Raw genomic sequence first — 20,723 nt, forward strand, 5'->3', positions numbered from 1 at the left:
TCCCAGACCCAGAGTTCCAGGAATGTGACCCTGTGCTACACCAGCCTCTGGGGTCAGGGCATTTGGTGACTGGGCTGGAGGTTGAACAAATAGAGCAGCAGAAAAGACAGCTCCGCTTCTCTAGTTCCCTACCTCCCTGTCCCTGCCTCTTCCTCCCTTCCTCAGGTGTCAGAACAGAGACTGCAGAGAGCACAGAACCCAGTTCACCAAGCGCAGAGCTAGAGGCTCTGCCATGGCACTCCCAAGGCTTCTTCTGGTGCTGGCCCTGCTGGCGTGGGTTGTTCTGGCTGAACAAGGTGCAGAAGGGTGTTGCTGGCCATTTGGACCAATATAGGGTGGGTAAGGATGGCCGGGGCTTGGCTGTGCCAACTGACACCCCCTCCCCACAGAGTCATGCAAGAACCGCTGCACTGAGGGCTTCAATGCCAACAAGAAGTGTCAGTGTGATGAACTCTGCTCTTACTACCAGAGCTGCTGCACCGACTACTTAACAGAGTGCAAGCCCCAAGGTGCGTTCGGAATGGCTGGGTGGGCCTGGGGTCCCCTCTGCAGCTGGAGACTCATCACCACCCACTCTGCCTACAGTGACTCGCGGGGATGTGTTCACTCTGCCAGAAGATGAGTATGGGGGCTTTGACTACTATGAGACCACCATAGACAACGCCAATGTTCATGTACAACCGGAGAGCACTACCCTGAGCCCTGACCTGCAGGCGGAGACTGAAAGGACTTTTGAGCAGGCACCTGTTCTGTATCCTGAGGAAGAGGCCCCAGGACCAGGGCAGGGGACCCTTAGGCCTGAGAGCACTGATCAAGGTATCTCCAGGTCCCCAGCAGAGGAGCTGTGCAGTGGGAAGCCCTTTGATGCCTTCACTGACCTCAAGAATGGTTCCCTCTTTGCCTTCCGAGGTGACTCAGGGGAAAATATTGGGGGTGGGTGGCCCAAGGAACTTGCTGTTTCTCACACAGCCTTCTCCGCTCTAGGGAAGTACTTCTATGAGCTGGATGAAAAGGCAGTGAGGCCTGGGTACCCCAAGCTCATCCAAGATGTCTGGGGCATCGAGGGCCCCATTGATGCTGCCTTCACTCGCATCAACTGTCAGGGGAAGACCTACCTCTTCAAGGTGTCAGGCTCAGGGACTGTGGGTCAGGGTCAAGGGTATCTGACCAGGGGTTGAAGGCTGTTTTGCCCAGGACTGGGGTGGGCAAGAAGGCTGGATCTCGACCTGTAGTCCTGGGCTGAGACTCTCTGAGGACTGAGAAGCCCAAGGTTCCAGGTCCTGAGTGACAAGCCTGGAAATGGGACTGCTGCCTTGGGTGGGGGATTCTGTTTCTATGTCCAGCCAGACACTGCCTCATCCTTCTCCTCCTTTCATACCCCTTAGGGTAGTCAATACTGGCGCTTTGAGGATGGTGTCCTGGACCCCGATTACCCCCGCAACATCTCTGAAGGCTTCAAGGGCATTCCAGACAACGTGGATGCAGCCTTGGCCCTCCCTGCTCACAGCTACAGTGGCCAGGAGCGGGTCTACTTCTTCAAGGGTACTCAGGGGGATAGAGGAGGGAATGAGCAGGTAGTGGAGCAGTCTTAGTTTTCTTCCACACTCCACTGGGGACAGGCCTCAGATGATACCCGCGCCCCCCCCTCCACCCCCACATACACCAGGAGGTTCTAATTTCAACAGCCTTGGGGCTTTCCAGCCTTGCTTATGCCTACCGCTCCTCAGGGAAACAGTACTGGGAGTACGAGTTTCAGCAACAGCCCAGTCGGGAGGAGTGTGAAGGTGGCTCCCTGTCAGCTGTGTTTGAACACTTTGCCCTGATGCAGCGGGACATCTGGGACGACATCTTTGAGCTTCTCTTCTGGGGCAGATCCTCTGGTATGGAGTGGGAGCAGGTCTTGTTTCTCCCTTGAGGGCTGGGATCCTCAGGGCAGAGGGAGGGCTGGTCTGGCAAAAGGCTGTGATTGTGGAGCTATCGATCAAAAGTTGTTTGCTCTGGCCAGACTTTGCTTCTGTTGATCTTTGCGGGGAAGCTTGCCTCCACCTGAACCCAAAACCTTGGACTTTGCCTAACACAGCCAAAGGCATGGCCAGCAGGAAGGGCTGTAGCTGAAGCAAACCAGGAGGGATATGGTAAAGGGAGACTAGGGGAGAGAACACTGAACAGGGAGTCAGAAGGCCAGGCTGCTGGGTGCTGCCACTAGCTTACTGTGTGTTCTTGGGCAAGACACAGCATGTCCTTGGGCACCTGATGAATTCTAAAGGCCCCACTGGGGGCAGGGTCTGGGCCCTATGGCTTCCCATTATCCCCTTCCTTGCCACAGGTGGTGCAGGACAGCCCCAGCTCATCAGCCGAGACTGGCCTGGTGTACCTGGGCAGGTGGATGCAGCCATGGCTGGCCGGATCTACATCTCAGGCTCTGCTCCCAGCTCCTCCCGGGCCAAGAATGTCAAGTTTATGCGTCGCAACCGCAACCGTAAACGCTACCGCTCACGTCATAGCCGCCAGAACTCCAGTCGGAAATCCCGTTCGAGCTGGCTATCTTTGTTCTCCAGTGAAGAGACTGGCCTGGGAGCTTACAACGATGATGACTATGAGATGGACTGGCTTGTGCCTGCCACTTGCGAGCCCATCCAGAGCGTCTACTTCTTCTCAGGAGGTGGGAGTCCCTGCCATCCCTGTAGCTGGTCTAGCCGTGGTCCTCCCTGGTGTCCCTGGTTCCCATGAGCTGAACACGGCTCTGGGAAAGTGCTCCAGAAAGCCGGGCCAGGAGTCCTTGGCTGCATTGTGATATTCAGTTACTCTTCCAGGAGAGACCTGGGTCTTCTTTCTCTGGGCAGGAGTGGGTAGGGCCAGGCTGGGTCTCATGTACTCTTCCAACCTCTCTTCCAGACAAGTACTACAGAGTCAACCTTCGCACACGGCGAGTGGACACTGTGAACCCTCCCTATCCACGTAACATTGCCCAGTACTGGCTGGGATGCCCAGCGTCTGTCTACCACTAGGAGTCCAAGCCCACACAGCTGGCCACTCCGCAGCTCCCTCCTCCAACCTCCTCCTCCCAGCTCAATAAAGATCCCTTGGCCCTGAGTTTAAGAGTATGTCCTGACTGGTATGGACAGGCAAGAGGCAGAGATCTGCTTGGGTAAAGAAGAGGGAGTTGGGCTATGGCTTGGGGGAAGGGACAGAGAAGAGCCTCTCTGTGTCCAGCCCATGTTGGGCTCAGGCCCTCTCTGTGAACTATGAAAGCTGTGGGCTGGGGAAGGCCTCATGAGTGCTAGCCTTCCTCCTGAGCTAAGCAGCCTCCAACAACCCGCCAGCAGCTAAATTGGAGCTTGAACCCATATGATGATAACAGGAGTTGCCAGGCTTCCCATCCCAGCCCTTGGCTTGCTTTGCTTCTTGGAGTTGACTAAGGTCTTGGACGAGAGGGAAGGGTTGGGGGGCTGAGGTTCTGGTTCAGTTTTTCTGCCTATCCTGAGACTGAAATGCAGTTAGCTCAGATACCTGAGTCCCTAGGGAACTGGTACCCCCAAATCCACCGTTAAAATGAGTCCTTCTGTCCTGGGTCTGAGGTACAGGGCACTGAGGTTAGGAGAGAGAGGGAAGGGCAAGAACTCAAAGGATTAATTCAAACAAACCTACTTTTCTTAGAAAGTACCCCAGAAGACTTCCAAGGACAAGTACACTGTAAAAACACACATCCTTCTTAAAACCCCTCTATTGTACCTGTAGAATCTCTTCTGGTTCCAGGTTTTTGGACTCTAAGAAGCCCACCTGGGCTCGAGGGGCAAGAGAGAAAGGGCTAAATGCAGAATATTTAAAGTAGACTTGAGGGAGATCTGGTGGTGACAGCTGCTCCCCAGCCCTGCTGAGGGTGGGGTGGCTCCATCTCATCTGCTGTCTCCTACCATCCTCTTTGTCCTGTCCAGCCTCAGCAGCCCAGTCCTCAGTTGTGGGACAAGACTCCACCCGCTCTCTCCTGAAGGCAGCCAGCACCAGGGTTGAGTGCTCCAGAAGAGGCAAGTAGAGCACTGGAAGCACTAGAGAGCGGGATCTTTTTGGCTTCCTGGTTGGAGTCCTGGGATGATTTACATGAAGTATAGGATTTCAGACAGTTTGCAGTTCGATGAATGGGGCTGGGACCGGCTTCCTTTGTGAAGCCTGGAGGAGCAGCCCACCCCCCCACCGCCAAATTTTACCCCACCCATACCCTGCCTAGCCCAACATTGCCCTTAGCTACCTACCTTTCCTCCCAGACTTCTCTGCCTCCCTCAAACTGGACACTAAACCTCTCCCCTCCTGGAGGCGGGGCCAGGCCTCTTAGCAGGATAAAACCCCAAACGGAAGGGTGTGGTGTGGGCACAGCCCTGGCATGGCCTGCTGGCTCCTCACTCTCTGCCAGCTCCATGGCCAGCCCTGTGGATGCATCTCCAACAGGTGATCTGCTGGTAAAAGGGTGGGCAGGGGAAGGACATGGGGAAGGCGTGATGGGGGAGATTTGGGTAGAGGTGTTTTAGAGTCTGTTGGGGGCTTTGAGGTTGGGACAGAGGCTCCTGAAAGGAGTTCTAGCTCGACCCTCACCTCGGCCCGCAGGCCATGCCAGTGGGTTGGGTCCCCACCGGAGAAAGCGGACTACCTTCAGCAAAGGGCAGCTGCTGGAGTTGGAGCGGGTGTTTGCAGCACGGCCCTACCCTGACATTGGCACCCGTGAGCACCTGGCCCGGGTAACCTGCCTTCCTGAGGCCAAGATACAGGTGAGCTGTGACCCCCTCTCAGGGTGGAAGTAGTACTCCTGCACAGCCAGTTTCTGGGTTTGATCCATAGCACCTTCTCTCTGGGTATCCTGTCTCCAGGTTTTGCTTTCCCTTACCTGGTGGGAAGGGGTATTACAGCGAGAAGAGACTCCTTCTTCTTCCCTTACCAGGTGTGGTTCCAGAACCGGCGGGCCAAGAGAATCAAGACTAGAAAGCCAGGAGGCCTAAGTCCGAGGCCTGAGCCCCCTCAGAGACCCCATTCTCTTCCAGACACCCTCCAGCAGTCCCGAGAGCCCCAAACATTAGGCCAGCTTCCACCCTCCAGCAGCACACCTCAGTGCACCTCAGTGTGTCAACGTGTCTCCTGCCTGCCTCCTGGCTTGGGTCCAGGGCAGGGCTGGGTGGGGGCTAAAGCTGCAGCCCCATGGGGACCAGCTGGGGCTACAGGGTTTCACCTTCCTTCAGAGCGACCTCCTCCCCAGACTTCACTGGGCAGCCTGTCTGACCTCATCTATGCCTCAGCCATTGTCACCAATCTGGACCATTCCTAATCTAAGTCCAGAACTTGCAAGGCCTCACCTCTGGCCCCTGTAGCCCACCCTGCCCTTTAGGACTGAACATATGAGAAGTAGATTGTGGCTCCTTTTACACAAGTGTGTTCTCTTATGGGAAGGAAGTTTAGCTCACGGAGGAATCCCTTGCTATGACTATCTTCCAGACCAGACTAAATGCAGGTCCTGTGGAGTAACTGGGGACTGGATCCTGCTTCCCAGCACCCTGCACCCCCTGAGGAATGATTAAGGAGTCCATGTTTTCCATCTCTCCTGCTAGGCCTGGTAACCCAATTCTTCTCACCCCAGCTGACGATACCTCCTCCCTCTAAAGAATGGGCAGCTGCCCCTCACCTTCAAGGTAGTACTAACTGCTAAGTGAGCTAGAAGATGAGTGTTGATTCTAATTCTAGACTGCTAGAGACCACCCCTTTTATAGTTCTGGGGCCCTTCTCCTGACCTCCTACCACCAGGGCAAATTAATCCAAACTACTGATCTGAAGAGGAAGTGATATTAAAATAATAAAGTAGAAACAGCCCAGGGTTTACGCTGATTTAATTTTCATAAAGATCAGATTGGCTGCCCTCTGACGTGGGGCTGTGGAGAAAACCTAAGATTTAGAATGGGATGGGGTGGGGTGGGGGGATGTGTGTGCGATTGTGACAGCATTGGGTTTTGGTATCACTGTCATCTGTAATACCGACTAATCTCCAAATAAAACCCAAACTCTGTACCTTAATCTGGATTGTTGTGGTGCAAATAAATGGGGATGAGAGGGCTGTTTGCTTTTGAAATTTATCTCCATCACCTAATCCCTAAATAGGCCAAGTTCTACATAGATTCTGGTGGGATGTATTACCCAGGCTCCTAGGGATTAGTTAAGAGGGACAATTAATCAAAGGGCTTAGGGCTCTTGCTGACAGACCCTGGGTAGATGGGACCCTCTGCTGGCAACCCCTGCTCCTGAACTCACTGGTTCCAGAACACTCAGCTGCCTTCACTTCTGGAGCTGCTCTGCTTCAGAGAGAAAAGCATGGCGTTTGTAATCAGATTCAAATCCTGGCTTTGCTATGTCACCTTACAACTCTCTCAAAGTCTACAAGCCTGAAAGCGGGGATATTTGTCTCATCTCCATTTTGGGAAGGAGAGCAGTAACGTAGGTGACGGGCTTCACATGGTGTGTGACACGTTATAAAAGCTCTCAATACACTAGTTCCCCCCTCCTCTCTATACAGCAGGCCATGAGAAAATGAAAAGGCCTAACACTTCTTGTTCCTCTGGTCTCCTGCCAAGAGCTCCCCCTTCTGCTTGGGAAGCCCTGGACCCAGACTGCACCAGGGAAAAGCATGGCCTGGTGAGGCAGAGGAAGTGGCTGACAGCATATAGACTTGCTCCTTGTGACGAGAAGTGGAGGACAGGTCACCAGATTCCTGTTGCTAACTGTGCCCTTGCACCTGGAAACCACCTTGTATGGTGGCCATTTCCTCGTCAGGAACTAGATTGCTTCCCTCTCTGTCCCCAGAAGCAGCACAGTACTTGGGCCATAAAGGACTGCTAAATAAGTGCTCAATGCCACAGGAGCCTTTCAGCTGTGAGTAGGGAGTTGGGATCAGGTAAAAACCCCATTCTAATGAAAGGGGTGTGTATATGGAATGACCCCAATCTCATCATGAGAAGACACCCTGGATCAGAAGCCGTTTGAGGACTGCTCTTTACCTAAAATTTGGAAGTATTCCTATCTGAATCTAGGTACCTGGAGGATGTGAAAGCTTAAGTATATGTGGGTCCCCTGCCCCACAGAGTTCAGCACAGGTAAGTACAGCCAGGAATCTCTACAAAGCTTCAGTAGAGCTTTTCAACTTAATCTTAAAAAACAGCTTAGGTGCTAGAAACATTGTAGAATGCCACCTACATTTTTTTCTCACCATTGACGTTTCTTCCAACCAACAACAGAAAGCCTAAGATTTCTCGACAAAGTGATCTATGGAGAACAGAAGGGCTTAAAACCTGCCTTTCTCGCATACAGAATATTACACTGAGAGGCTCAGATTTGCTATATATCAAGAAGAAACTGGCAAACATTGTAGAGCAAATGCCTATTGAGCCAATGAGTGTACAATTTCTAAGAGATGAGCTCTGGAAAAAAAGAAAAGACCACAGGAGCTCATGCAGTGAAGGAACAGAAAGATGGTGTCTACCATTAGCAGCAGACCTTGCGCTCAGAACTATGAAAATCTTTGGGCTTTGTGTTGCCACAGATTTGAAATAAAAATACACTGAATACAAATAAATATTTATTGGATAAATAACTAACACTGATATCATTTTTAAGTGTCTTATACAGAGACGTCATCATATCACCAATCTAAGTTCTAGAAGTTTAACATTACACAGAGACTTCAGGACCACCTAGCAGGTCTTTGGCTCCATTTACCAGAGGAAGAACCACAGCGGGTCATTTGATTTCTCTCAGCCTGTTTTGTCTTCTGGAAAAGGAGCTTGAATCATTTCCTTTTCCAATCTCTGGGATTATTGTGAAGACCAAAAGAAACTACGTAAAACAGCCAACTGTGAGCATTTACATACTATTTTTACACTCACTCAAAAATGTTTAAGAACCCACATAAAATATCCTACTTCAGGCTTATGTATAATATGCATACACATTTGTAATGTATACATTATATATACATATTTATGTGTATGCTTATTTCTATTCATACATATATATATACACAAATAGGCCCTGTCTAAAAGGAACGTTTCCCTTTACTAGTTGAGACAATCCACAGTAGGCATACTCTCCCCACAAACAAGTACAAGGGATTTTGCAATTAAAAGCAGATATACTGTTTTGCCATCTGAATTGTTTTCATTTAGGAGACAACGGTGACAGGAAGGTGGGAAGTTTAAGGAGGACTGGTGAGTGATAGAGACAGGCAGAAGCATTTAGAAAATCTGAAAAAGGCAAGCAGTAGGAAGAGGATGAAGATAGAAACTAAGATTCCAAAAAGGTAGCTGCCTTATTTTCAATTCTGCCATCCTGTACCAACCTGTTTTTCTCTTATTCGGTGTCCTCTGATCAGTTCCTCTTCCAGCACAAACTGAAGAAAGAGAATTCTTTTTGCTTTCTTGGAGGCTTCAGAACTAAGTTACAGGTCTGCATCAATGATGTGTGGAGCAAGGATGATGATTTATTTGTGCACTTGGGCAAGTTCAAAGCAGTATGGTCCACTTCAGGGAAGGCCTGGATTCTATTTACTATTGATGGAAAAAAACCCATCCCCAGCAATGCCCAGAACAGATTGGAGAAGGCAGATGGACACCAGGATCAGGAGAATATACTGACAGACCAGAAGATACTGACAGACCTCTGGCAACTGACAGAGGATGGGGCTCTCTACAGAAAGAGCAGGTAGCTTTGGCTTGGCCCTGTCCAACCACAGCTGAGTATAAAGAGCCTGATGGGTAGACTGAGAGTCAGTGATAGGCAGCTGGGAGCCTGGAGCCCCTCCAAACCCTCTCCAGACTTCAATGATGAAGCACCAGTTATATCTCTCCCAACTCGCCTTCCATTGCCCGCACCATGACATACAGCTCGGCCAGACCCACCACAGATGCGACGATCAACGCAGCCAGTATCCGCTGGGAAGAAAAAAATCAGACTCAGGGGATGAAGGCCAGTCTCCAGCTCTGAAGCCTCTAGCACCTCCAGTAAGGATGAAGAGGACCCCAACCAGCCCATTTTTGGGGGGAAGGGAAGAAAAGAGGATTCTCTTGAGGTTATTATCTACCCTCATGATTACTGGAAAGCTCAACTGTTCCTCTTGTTTATTGTATAAATATTTTTCCAATATTTAGTCTATGCAAGGCATTTTCACATATATCCTTCCTATCCTACAATACCCCCACCACTTGGAGCAACCTATCTTGCCCAGTGCTTACTCACCGAGGCCATTTCTGTGAAGATATACTGGCTTCCAAGATAAGTACAGACAAAGGCAGCTGCCACTGTGACAATGAAGTTGAAGATGGTGATGACCAGAGCTTTCACTGACCTCACTTTGGGAAAAAACCCAGGGAAGAAACCTTTAGGTTAGCATCCTCTAAGAGGCCCTCTTATCTCATGGCTGCCTCCCCCCATCAACTGGGTTTCTCTCAAACAGCAAGCCTCAGTAGCTCAGGCTTAACCCCAGCACATTGGAGTGGGAAAGAGTGCCATGACTGACCCTTCCCAGGGAGATCTTTTAGCACTTGATTTCCTAGTACCTCACCTTGCTTTCCCAGGTCATTAAGAATCCCACCATGCCTTGAATCCTGGGAGAAAGAAAAAGCAAGTGATTTCAGAATGGAAGCAGTTCAGAGGCAACCCAGAGAGTATTCATTTTCAGTCTGGGCTCAGTCCTCTTTATTCCCCCAAACATTAACTGTCTTTTTAATGGATTTTTTTTTTCTTTTTGTCTGGGAACAGTTGGATTCTTTTCTGGACCACACATTCAGCATTTCAGAGAAAGAACATAGGCTCCTAGTACCCACATCTTTCTCTCCTGTTCCAGGGCAGGAGCGTATCAGAGAACAGTAGGGAGCCCTGTCAGAACAAAGGCTCCAAGGCTCATTTCCACCTTCACACTATTAAGAATCAGTCACTATCTAAGTCCAGAGTCTCAGTGAATGAGTTGGGAATTATTTGGTTTGCATGTAGCACAGAGCTTCATGGTTCCTGAAAAGTACACAAACCAAGTTTCCACATTGTTTCTTTCCTCTGTGCCTCTTCCCAGCACAGGACCCTGCTTTCCAGGGTTACTCAGTCTATGTATTAAAGAGCTTAAAGAACAAGCCCTTACCTGACAGGTAACATTGCGGGTGATTCGCTTATATTCCTCATTGGCCAGTTGTATCTTAATTTTCTCCAGACGGGCAACTAGTTCTGGGTTCTAAGTTAGAAAAATCAAACAAGAATGATATTCCCAACTTGCTAGAAAACATGTCACAATCATTGGTTTCAGGGAGCAAAGCACTGCTAAAGGTATCAGGAGACCCATGTACCAGTTCTGTCTCCACTGCTTTGGCAACTGTCTTCTAAGAATCTATTTTCCAATCTGTCAAACATGGGGGACAATATCTAGTTCCCCTACCCCAGCTCCCAAGGATTTAAAAGACAAATTTTCAAGCGCAAAAGTTAATCCATAAATCTGGATGTGTCATGAATAAGTCCAACTCAGCCAACACCCACTCTCACAAATGTATCCCTTACGTACCCTAGGAGGCTTCACCACCTCTGGGAGATAGATTTCACTGCCTTCTAGGAGCTCATGAAGATACAATGTGGAATCTAGGAAGAAAAGATTTCCGCAAACATGATCCATAGAGCTGAGGTCGAAAGAGTAAGATCAGAGAAGGGTCTAGTCCTTCTATTCTTTCTACCAAAATAAAGCATATCTATTCTAATATCAATTCACCTTCAGGATAATTTTCAACTGGGAATAATTTAGGACAATAATCTCCTAGTGCTGCACAGCTGAGTTTAACTCAACTCTGTTATCCTGCCAATGTCACAGCTAATACATAAGCTATTTATATTTGCATTTAGGTTAGGTCATTTCTGTGCCCTAAATAGGCTTTAGTCATAATGACGCTGAGTACCCAGGACACCGTACTAGATCATCTCTAAGGTCATATTTCATCCCAAAAGTTAAGCAGTCTACCCTTTGCACTTCTGGCTAGGCTATGTTAATTCTGGCAAAAGACCTTACATTGCTCGTTTGTCCTATTCCCTCCCTATACAATTAAGGGAAGTGAGGCCCAAGGAAGGAAAATGACTCCTCCAAGGGGAGTTAGTGGCAGAACTAGGACTAGAACTCAGATGCTACTCCCAGTTTAGATCTTTCGACACAGCTTTTTATCACAGCATCTAAAGATTAAAAAAAAAAAAAAAAAAGCCAAGATTTGACGACGTTTGCTTTTGAGATGAAAAGAAACCTAGATTCTCAAACAGGACAAACTCGCTAAGTTGGTTTCTAATGTGGCTTAAAAGGAATAAACAACCTGTGAAGTGGTACTGGGTTAGAACTGGACTTCCTCAAGGGTCAGGTCGGCCTACTTGGGCCTGAAAATGAAGTGAAGACTCTTGACAGAGAAGAAATTGCACACATAAATTTTGTAATCCATGAGAAATTCTCATGGAAGTTGTGAAAGGAGTGGGATGCCCTAGGACTTATGAGGTGACTCTTTGGTTGGCTCCATGGCTGTTCTGTGGGCAAAGGAGAGTGACGGATTTTTTCCCTTAGAAAGATGCTAGAGGTGGGAAAAAGATCTCAGGAGGGTAGAGGCTCTGGAAAAATGGAGGCGACTCGGGACTGGAGAATGGACCTCACCCCTTTCTCTTAAGTACTGGTGCAGATCGCGGATTAGGCGGAAGGAAACCAGGCGTGCGGGACCACTGGGGTGATCACCACCCTTGTGCTTCTTCCCCAGCGCGGCCTCAAGCTCTGCCCGCAACTTCTGGGGCAGCTGCTCTGGCTCCAGCTCCCCGCCGGGGCCCAAAGCGCGTACCAGCCGCTCGCCAGCAACCAAGAAGGACGCCATTTCTACTCAACCCTACTGTCAGGTGACTCCGAGTGTGCACTTCCGCCAGCCATGCGCCGGAAGTAGCTTGGGGATTACTGGGCGGGGCGAGGCGGGACAGAAGGCCAAGGGGGCGGTACGCGGCGCGGGGCAGTCTGGGGCGGGGGCGGGACGCCTCCTGGCCGCAGGTCGGGTCCTGTGTCAGCAGCCCAGCAGGCGCTCGGGCGGGACATGGCGGGCTGTGTGGCCCGGCGGGCCCTGGCTGTATGCAGCCGCTGGTGGTCTCGGTCGCTGACAGGGGCCCGGGGGCCGAGGCCATTCTGTGCGGCAGGTGGAGCTGGGGCCTTCCCACCAGCGGCGACCACGACACGGAGGCATCTTTCGTCCCGGTGAGGGACGGAGCGCGGGGTCGGGCCCGGTCTAGAGAGCGTGTTCCCAGCCAGGGAGGAGGCCAGGAGGCCCAGCCGGCTGATGGTGTTTGTAGTTCGACCCGAGAGAGGGTCCTAGCCGGGAGACGACCTGCGCAGCCTGGGACGTGTGCCAGGAATAGAGAAAGGAGTGTGGTCCAGAGCCCTGCCTTGAGCGAGGCTGGTTTGGAGGGGGAACTAGTAATCCTCTCAGAGCGAATCCTACCTCCCCGAGTGAGGGTCTCTGAGCGTTGCTGTTAGTGGGCAGCCTTTTAAACCCTAGGGCTTTTGACTTGAACCCCCGGCCCCAGATTTGGTTAAGGCTTTCCTCAAAGATGCTCTAAGTGGGAAACAGGACTTCTGAATCTGGGCCCTGCACGGGTCCTGGGTTTCAGTGTGACCTTGGGAAGACTGGTTCCCTCTGTGTGGCTTGAGGAAGGGGCTTGAGGCCATGAGGATTGCGTGAACATTGTCTCTAGGGATGGGACAGGCAGATCAAATTGGGGCTGGTTGAATCAAGTGAGAGTAAGCATAATGTTCACATCTCCAAAATAGAAAGAATAACAGTCCTTTAAAGAGCCCTTAGAAAGAGCACCTGTCCAGAGAGTCCCTGAGAGAACTCACCTTTTAGTGGCTAAGATTAGACACTTATTTTGGGGGAGAGATAACTTTATAATTAAAGACTCATGTGAAAGTTGATGTAAATCTGAACAAAACTATATTGTGAGACAGCGCAATGTAGGGACAGTAGGAAATCTAGAGAGGATGATTAAGCCCTTCAAGGGCAGGGGAAAACAGACATGGAATTATAACAGAACAAATATTTTTGAGTTCCTTTTATACAGTAAGCTCTGAGGGGGAACACAGGCTAATCAGACACAGGCATTGTTCCCAGGGAACTTACAGTTTCTAATGGAGATAAGAAGACATGGACACAAATAATTGAAATGAAAGATGGGAAGGGCAGTTAAAATGCTGTAGGAGGTCGGGAGGGTGGTTCAGGGAAAAAAGGGAGGCAAGGAGTACAATTAAGCAGGGTATGAGGGCATGATATGAATGCCAAGGGTGAAGAGAAGAAAGTGATCTGGGAGCAGTCAGACCTAACATGGAAACCAAGGAGGGGCCTGTGACTGGACGTCAGAGGAGGAAAGGCAGAATCACTGTGGAATGGTGATATGGCAGGACTTTTACCTGCTTCTGCTGGCTGGCACCACTACCCTGATCCTTCTCTGCTGGTCATGCCCTGGCTCTTCAGTATCCTTAGTAGCTTTTTCTGAAGGATACGTCCTGTTACCTCTTCTCTTTAGTTGCTTGTTCTTTTCCTTCCTACTCAGAAACCGACCAGAGGGCAAAGTTTTGGAGACAGTTGGTGTGTTTGAGGTGCCAAAACAGAATGGAAAGTATGAGACTGGACAGGTGAGTGCTGGGCTGGGTCTTCTTTCATTTTCATGGTGTGCTCTGCTTCTGAAAGGGTCAGATATGGTTCATAGGCCTGAATGTTATAGTTTCCTGGTGCCAGACCAGAATCACATATGTTTAAAGGTGGGTGTCTGTTTTCTTGGGTTTGAATGCATTTCATGTCTCAGTGGGTTCTTTTTCCAAGCTGGAGAGGACAGAGATGGTTAGGACTATAGTAAGGAGGGAGCCAAGTTACCGAAGTGTCTTCTGATGTAGTGGATGGTGGGAAGCCAATGGAGGGAGCTTTCAGAAAAGCAAACCTTAAGTTTTGACATGGTTTCTTCTTTACATCCTTAGTTATAGGACTTCTGGTCACCTAGTCTTCAGATAGTTCTCCAGGTTGATTGTTCTATAATTTAGTTGTAATTTTAATGCATCATGGGAGGAGGCAAGGATGACGTTTACCTACTCTGACTTCTTGACCGGACTCGGAAAAGCAAACCTTTGAATGCTTTGTCATAGTTGAACTTTTCACAGTATAGTAAGCTCTGGGTATGATTCTCTTTTTCTATATCAGTTTTGTACCAGATCCACTGAGATGGATTTAGGTCCCTTTTAGGTAAGGAGGACCTATTGTTTATTCAGCATTTTTTTTTTTTTTTGTATGCCTACTGTGGACCAGGCGTTGTGCATTGGAGTTAAATCAGAAAGCAGTGCCTTCAAGTGGTCGATAGTCTAGGAAAGCATTATGATATACAAATGGTCAATGACTGTGCACTGTGCTAAGTGGAGGAGAGGTTAGGGAACGCTTCTTAGAGGCCTATGCTATGGCCTAAAGAATGAGTAGAAGTCAGCCAGGTGAAGAGGGGGTAAGGGGTAAGAATATTCTGAAATTGGTTTGGGTGGATCACAGAGTACAAAGAAAAGAATGGCAAGACCTTGTGCCTGAGTTGGCATATCTGTGCTGCTTAGCGGTCTGGGCCCCACTTGGATGGACTTGCTGAACTACAGACTCACAGAGGCCTCTCTTTTCTCCTAGCTTTTCCTTCATAGTGTTTTTGGCTATCGAGGTGTCGTCCTGTTTCCCTGGCAGGCCAGACTTTATGACCGGGATGTGGCTTCTGCAGCTCCAGAAAAGTAAGTTTCCCTGTTATTTTGCCTCACAGTGTCCTCAGGAGAAGGCCTGACTCATGGCAGACATACGTAATTGGGATCCCAGGGGTGAAGACAGTATCCTTTTGGGCCTTAGGAACAGACCCAGAGTGCTCTCCGGCACTAATACCCATGGAGATAAAGTGCTGAATGCCAGGGACAGTCTTAAGCCAGAGGGTCTCTTTGGGCCTCTCAAGATGCTCTCCTAAGCTGTTCTCAGTTTGCACTGTAATTATCCCAGAATGCATTTGGGGGACTAGTATTCATGATTTTTTGACATCTAGTTAGAATCTTTATCATTAGAGTACATTAAAAAAAAAAGCCCCCCCCCCCAATCAAATGATCCATTAAATGATCACAGCTCCATTAAATGGTCACAGACATCCCCTAGGATGTGAAGAGTGGGGTACTCTGGGCTCCTGTCACTGAGGCAGCAATGTGATTTTCTCAGCATGGCCCCCTTCTTCCAAGAAGCAGCCAGAGAGTAAGAGAGATGATGACTTTGTGCCATGAGTCCTCCACATTCCATTTTTTACCCCTGACGGGAGCAGCTGTGCTGCATGTTGCTGAGCAGGTACCTAGCTGGTGCTACAGCCCTTTCAGATCAGGCACCAGTCTATTGACATGAGTGGGTCAGGAGCTGCGGCAGGCACTGCTTCTCTTTCTCTTAGGATGATCTTTGGCTTCTTCTCCTACCTTGTAGAGCAGAGAATCCTGCTGGCCATGGCTCTAAGGAGGTAAAAGGCAAAACTCACACTTATTATCAAGTGCTGATTGATGCCCGAGACTGTCCACATATAGTAAGTAAGCAAGACGGCTGGGCCTGGGGTTCCTCTCCATGGGAAAGGCCTGAATTCTGACGGGGGCAAAGAGAGAGGAGTCAGATGGAGCCCAGATCAGCACTGGGCCCAAGTCCTCAGGACTGAATAGTGACTAAGAAAGTCTGACTTGCTTCTTGCCTTAGTCTCAGAGATCTCAGACAGAAGCTGTGACTTTCTTGGCTAACCATGATGACAGCCGGGCCCTCTATGCCATCCCAGGTAAGTACAAGCATCTGAATGGTGCCTGTCAATAATGGGTCCGGTATGTCTCAGGGAGAAGATTCTGATGCCTTTTTGATGTCCTTTAATCTGCTGAGAGGGATAGATGCTGAGAGCAGTGGTGCCAGGGTCATCCCACCTTGCGACAATGTCAGGAATTTTGTTTCTTCTCAGCCCTGTTCTTCTCCTCTCTTACATGAGTTTCACTGTTTCTTTGCCTCTCTGTGCCAGGCCTGGACTATGTCAGCCATGAAGACATCCTCCCCTATACCTCCACTGATCAGGTTCCTATCCAGCATGAGCTCTTTGAAAGATTTCTTCTCTATGACCAGACAAAAGGTAATCTCTCTCAGAAAGAGAAACTGGAAAGGGAAGACCCTTTCTTCAAAGATAGTATCCTAGAAGTAATTTCAAGGCTTTATTTCCACAACCTTATTCAACCTGCCATTAGACCTATCCGGTAGATGGCTATTACCTCCTCCAGATATGGAAACCGAGGCTCAGGGATGATGAGAAGGGACTGCAGGTTGCTAGTTAGTGGCAGAGCGAGGTCTGAAAACCAGAGCACCTAACTCCCAATCCAGTTTTCTTTCCATGATGTCACATACCTTCTCAGGACTTACTCTTAGAAGTATCTCTGTGCCTTCTTTTAGCCTATGCTTTTGCTTCATGTTTGGGTGTCTTATTTACTTGGGCCACAACTGGGAAGGTTTTTCTAAGAGGACCAATTGGAAAGTGGATGCAGTGCCCTGGACTCTGGCCTGGACTAACCAGTCATCTTGTCCCAGCACCCCCTTTTGTGGCTCGTGAGACGCTACGGGCCTGGCAAGAGAAGAATCACCCCTGGCTGGAGCTTTCCGATGTCCACCGGGAAACAACCGAGAACATCCGCGTCACTGTCATCCCCTTCTACATGGGCATGAGAGTATGTGCCCAGCCTGGGCCCCTTCCCTCAGGACTAGGTCCCCAGATTTATTGGGAAATGTGACTTTTGTAATGGGTTCCAAATTTCAACCGTGTGCCTATGGTTCTCCTTAGTGCTGCATATATTGGGTGGTGTTGAACAGCCTCATGGTCATGGCTGACACCAAGACCTAGAGTAAGGAAACCTTTGGGTCCCAGAAGGAGTCCTCTGGACAGACTCTTCCTTCTCTTCTGGCTCAAAGGGAGCTGCGTTTATGAAGAATATACAAATACTTGGTTAAATTGGTGTAGGCTGATCTTCATACTTTGTATGCATTAGTCAAACATTTGAGATGTTTCTTGCTTGGCTGTAAGCTAGGCCCTGGGAATACTAATAAAAATGAAAGTGTCCATGTTTTCCAGGAGTTCATGGTATTGAGGGATCTCAGTGGAATATACACCATACCAAGTATTGTAATAGGGTTGGGCTGTTGTAGGGCCAAGGAGGTGGTTAGTAGCCTGGGCCAGCAGTGATGGTAGGGAGGGCAGCTGGCAGGGAGGGTGGTTCAGAGAAAGGGAAGAGCCCTGTAGCTGATTTCCATTGGCATCCAACTCTGTTGGTGATCTTAATAGGAAGAGGAGGAGGAAAGCCAGGGACAGACCCAGGGGAGGCTGCCCCCTCAGTGAGCTTGTTGGCCATAGTTCATTCATCATCATCCACAGATATTTGCAGCATTGTTCTGCTTCTGCAACCTTTCTGGAACACATTTACTCCATTGGAGAGATGTTTATTGGAAGGGACTTGGTCTTGCCCTCTGGGACTTAAATTCTTTTTTTTTTCCCCAGGAAGCACAGAATTCCCACGTCTACTGGGTGAGTATCTCCCTTGGAAGGAGGAACTCAGGAAGGGTGACTGGAGGGGCATGTTGGGAGGTGTTTACCGCTGAGGGGTGGGGCCTGGGCAACGCAGGTGTCAGCCTTTGTTGCCTTTTGCTCTCCTAAAATTCTAGGTGGTCTGGCCCAGAGTTTACTTTCTCAGATGTGAACTCGCCTCTTCTCCCCCCCACTTCCCCCACAGTGGCGCTACTGTATCCGCCTGGAGAACCTTGACAGTGACGTGGTACAGCTCCGGGAGCGACACTGGAGGATATTCAGTCTCTCTGGGACCTTGGAGACAGTGCGAGGTCGAGGGGTGGTGGGCAGGGTGAGCATCATCGGGCCAATAATGCCCAGTTCCTGGTGCTCCCAAGGCGGCCTGGGGGCTTAGTGCATGGTTTCCTCCTTTGTGGTCAGGGCAGAGGCTCCATGTGTGAATGCATTGGTGACAAACCTCACAACAACCCCGTGAGATAGGTTTCTTACAACCCATTTCATAGATGAAGAGAGTGAGACTATGAAGTTAAATAACTAGCCCATGGCCCTATAGCAAGTAAGGGCAGGATCTGGATTTGAATCCAAGTGAGTTTGACATGAAAGCTGGTGTGTTTTTGTCGCCAGTGCAGTGCCTTTTTAAAAATATGAATTTGAATGCCATTAGGTGGGGCTTGCACACACAGCACCCCCCAGCTACTCCTGGTTGTCTTTCCTCTGCCTCTTTACATGTGTATATCCTCTGCTGGTCCTTGAAGAGATCTGATTTTGAAATTCCTGTACTACCCCACCCTGTCTCCCTGTTGTGTCACAAAAAGTGACCAGGGGGCACATTTAACAAGTATCTGTGCAAGCCATCAGGGACTTGGGGAAGCAGAGTAGAATAGTGACTAAGAATAGGGCTTTGGAGTTACATAGTCTGGTTTCAAATGCCAGCTGTGTTCTTTACTTACTGCATAACTGTGCAATTTAACCAAAATCTCAGTTTCTTACTGCTGAAATGGGAATCACATCTAGTACCTTATAAGTACTTGAAGACTTAAGTCAGCAGAGATTTACAGAACACCACCATGGTGCCTGTCACTTAAACACTTGGAATGGACACTGAAGAGGGTATTTATAGAGTAGGTCCTGTACCTAGTATCTTTGCTCAGTGCCCTCAGACATTCAGTCTGAGATTGTCTTTCCCAGAGTCAGAATAAAAGGCCTGAGTCCATGGCTGTGCACCAGAGGAAACACTGGCAAGCAGTCACTGTAGGAGGTATGAGGAGGCATTCAGTTCCGATGAACTAGCAGTTAGCATCTGACATCAGAGTACAGGGAGCAGGTCTGGCCTGACCTATTTTGCTTGAACCCTTACAGGAACCAGTGTTATCCAAGGAGCAGCCTGCATTCCAATATAGCAGCCATGTCTCCCTGCAGGCTTCCAGTGGGCACATGTGGTGAGTGTGTGCTGGGGCAGGGGTAGTGCAACTCTAGACACAAGCTGTGGGTGATAAAAGTGGGAGCTCATAGCTTGCAGTTAATTCTGGGCCACATTAAATCCTGAGATGGAGCCTTATCATTGTTGTATGGGATTTGTCTGATTTTTTATGACTGTCCATTTTCCAGTTCCCTGTGGTTTCGTGGACTGGGGATCTAAGCCAAAGAAGTCTGGTGATTTGATGCTGTAATGAGTTGCCCATGTAGTTGGTTTTTTTTCCCTGTTGTTTCACTCTGTAACCTGCAAGTGTAATTAGGTAGCTTATGTAGTGCGTATCTAAGGGCCAGAATCAGGACAATTGTGTCTTTTTTCATGTAGAGCCAGGAAGAGCTCTTGGGTCTCTGGACTAGTGTTACCCTGACATGAGTCAGGCAGGAGAGATCCCAGGCCTACCTCATCTTGCTGTGGTTCTGAAGCTGAGGACATAGGGGTATCCTGATCCTCAAGAGGTCCTCAACCTTCACTCCCTCTAAACCAGTTTTTCTGACCCACAGGGGTACGTTCCGCTTCGAGAGGCCTGATGGTTCCCATTTTGATGTCCGGATCCCTCCTTTCTCCCTGGAAAGCAATAAAGATGAGAAGACACCACCCTCAGGCCTTCACTGGTAGGCCAGCTGAGGCCCTGAGTGGCCAAGCTCGGCCCATGAAGAACAGCTCTTATCCTACAATTGCTGCAGAACTCTCTCTCCATCATGGGCCACAGTGGGTCCCTTTTTGGCGCCATTTGATTGTGGGGTTCTTTCTGTGGAGGGTGGGCTGTAACTGTTTTCTCCAGAGGACCCATGTAGGACTCCTCCAAGGCTGGCTTCCCCTATAAGCCTTGCCTATAGTGTTCCAGTAGACCTTTCCACCAGGAACTCTGTGTTCAGCTGCCACAGGCCTGGAGGAGTTTCTAGGCCTGTCACACAAGTCGTTTTGAAATGTCAGGTTTGGTCAATAAACCAGTGCACGCTTGGGCACCCTTGCCATTTCTTCCCCAGGGTCTCAGGCTCCTTTTTTGACCCAGATGGGGAGCTAGGGGGGCTCGCTTTCCTTGCTGTCCTTCCAGGAAGCTGCCCCTTCTACTAGGGTATGTATATTTCCCTTCTGAGGCTGGGGGTTGGCTGGATGTTTTCCAGCGTCATTGTGCCTCTCAGCCAGTGGGGTGGGGAGCTGGACTGGATTCTTGTTTTCTTCTTTACCTTCTGCCAAGTGGAGTGGGAGGCCAATATCAGGGTGAGAGGAGTGGCCTCAGTGCTGGCCAGTCATTGGCATCTCTGGCCTCCCTGAGCCTGGGAGAGGAGTGAGGCAAGCCAGTCAGGTTTCCTGGAACAATGGGCTTGCCAGCCAGGAGCACGAATTGGTCAAACCCTCAGACCACAAATGAAGAAACTCAGCCGAGGAACTTTAGGTATGTATAGATGACAACTAAGCCAAGCTACTTTCTGAACTTCTCACAGATCTCCAAGAGCCAGAGATGAAATGTGCTGCATATTACTCCGATTCTTAGGGTTCCTGCTCCCCAACTTCCATAGCAATTGTTAAAGAGGTGGTTTATTCTTGAATTAATATTAAATCTCAGTTCCAGCCCTTATTAGTGTTGTCCTTAATCCTC

The 20,723-nt window shown here is 49.4% G+C and overlaps 4 protein-coding genes across 5 annotated transcripts; 3 read left to right on the forward strand and 1 right to left on the reverse strand.

Annotated features, from left to right (window-relative positions):
• Nucleotides 1–88: 88 nt before the first annotated feature.
• VTN (vitronectin) lies at nucleotides 89–3,093 on the forward strand. Its single transcript, XM_016119196.2, has 8 exons — nucleotides 89–296; nucleotides 390–509; nucleotides 586–909; nucleotides 985–1,124; nucleotides 1,386–1,542; nucleotides 1,728–1,880; nucleotides 2,327–2,662; nucleotides 2,896–3,093. Exons 1-8 carry the CDS (start codon nucleotides 233–235, stop codon nucleotides 3,006–3,008), a joined length of 1,407 nt encoding a protein of 468 aa, XP_015974682.2. The 5' UTR covers nucleotides 89–232; the 3' UTR covers nucleotides 3,009–3,093.
• A 99-nt stretch (nucleotides 3,094–3,192) lies between these two features.
• SEBOX (SEBOX homeobox) lies at nucleotides 3,193–5,938 on the forward strand. The gene is made up of 3 exons (XM_016119197.2): nucleotides 3,193–4,443; nucleotides 4,600–4,760; nucleotides 4,931–5,938. The coding sequence occupies exons 1-3, from the start codon at nucleotides 4,137–4,139 to the stop codon at nucleotides 5,309–5,311; spliced, it is 849 nt and encodes a 282-aa protein (XP_015974683.2). The 5' UTR covers nucleotides 3,193–4,136; the 3' UTR covers nucleotides 5,312–5,938.
• A 1,646-nt stretch (nucleotides 5,939–7,584) lies between these two features.
• TMEM199 (transmembrane protein 199) lies at nucleotides 7,585–11,933 on the reverse strand. Of its 2 annotated transcripts, none has more exons than XM_016119199.2 (6): nucleotides 11,687–11,933; nucleotides 10,571–10,644; nucleotides 10,157–10,246; nucleotides 9,587–9,629; nucleotides 9,262–9,323; nucleotides 7,585–8,957 (listed from the first exon to the last, which is right to left on the reverse strand). In XM_016119199.2, the coding sequence occupies exons 1-6, from the start codon at nucleotides 11,895–11,897 to the stop codon at nucleotides 8,862–8,864; spliced, it is 576 nt and encodes a 191-aa protein (XP_015974685.1). In that variant the 5' UTR covers nucleotides 11,898–11,933; the 3' UTR covers nucleotides 7,585–8,861. The 2 variants fall into 2 exon arrangements, with proteins under 2 accessions (XP_015974685.1, XP_015974684.1); XM_016119198.2 differs by having other exon boundaries at nucleotides 9,262–9,374; nucleotides 11,687–11,930.
• A 112-nt stretch (nucleotides 11,934–12,045) lies between these two features.
• POLDIP2 (DNA polymerase delta interacting protein 2) lies at nucleotides 12,046–20,698 on the forward strand. Its single transcript, XM_016119188.2, has 11 exons — nucleotides 12,046–12,265; nucleotides 13,618–13,699; nucleotides 14,721–14,818; nucleotides 15,537–15,633; nucleotides 15,798–15,873; nucleotides 16,105–16,212; nucleotides 16,662–16,798; nucleotides 17,623–17,649; nucleotides 17,855–17,980; nucleotides 19,009–19,088; nucleotides 19,624–20,698. The coding sequence occupies exons 1-11, from the start codon at nucleotides 12,108–12,110 to the stop codon at nucleotides 19,736–19,738; spliced, it is 1,104 nt and encodes a 367-aa protein (XP_015974674.1). The 5' UTR covers nucleotides 12,046–12,107; the 3' UTR covers nucleotides 19,739–20,698.
• The last annotated feature ends 25 nt before the right edge of the window (nucleotides 20,699–20,723 follow it).

Source organism: Rousettus aegyptiacus, unplaced genomic scaffold, assembly GCF_014176215.1.
Source record: "Rousettus aegyptiacus isolate mRouAeg1 unplaced genomic scaffold, mRouAeg1.p scaffold_m13_p_6, whole genome shotgun sequence".
NCBI classification, from domain to species: Eukaryota; Metazoa; Chordata; class Mammalia; order Chiroptera; family Pteropodidae; genus Rousettus; species Rousettus aegyptiacus.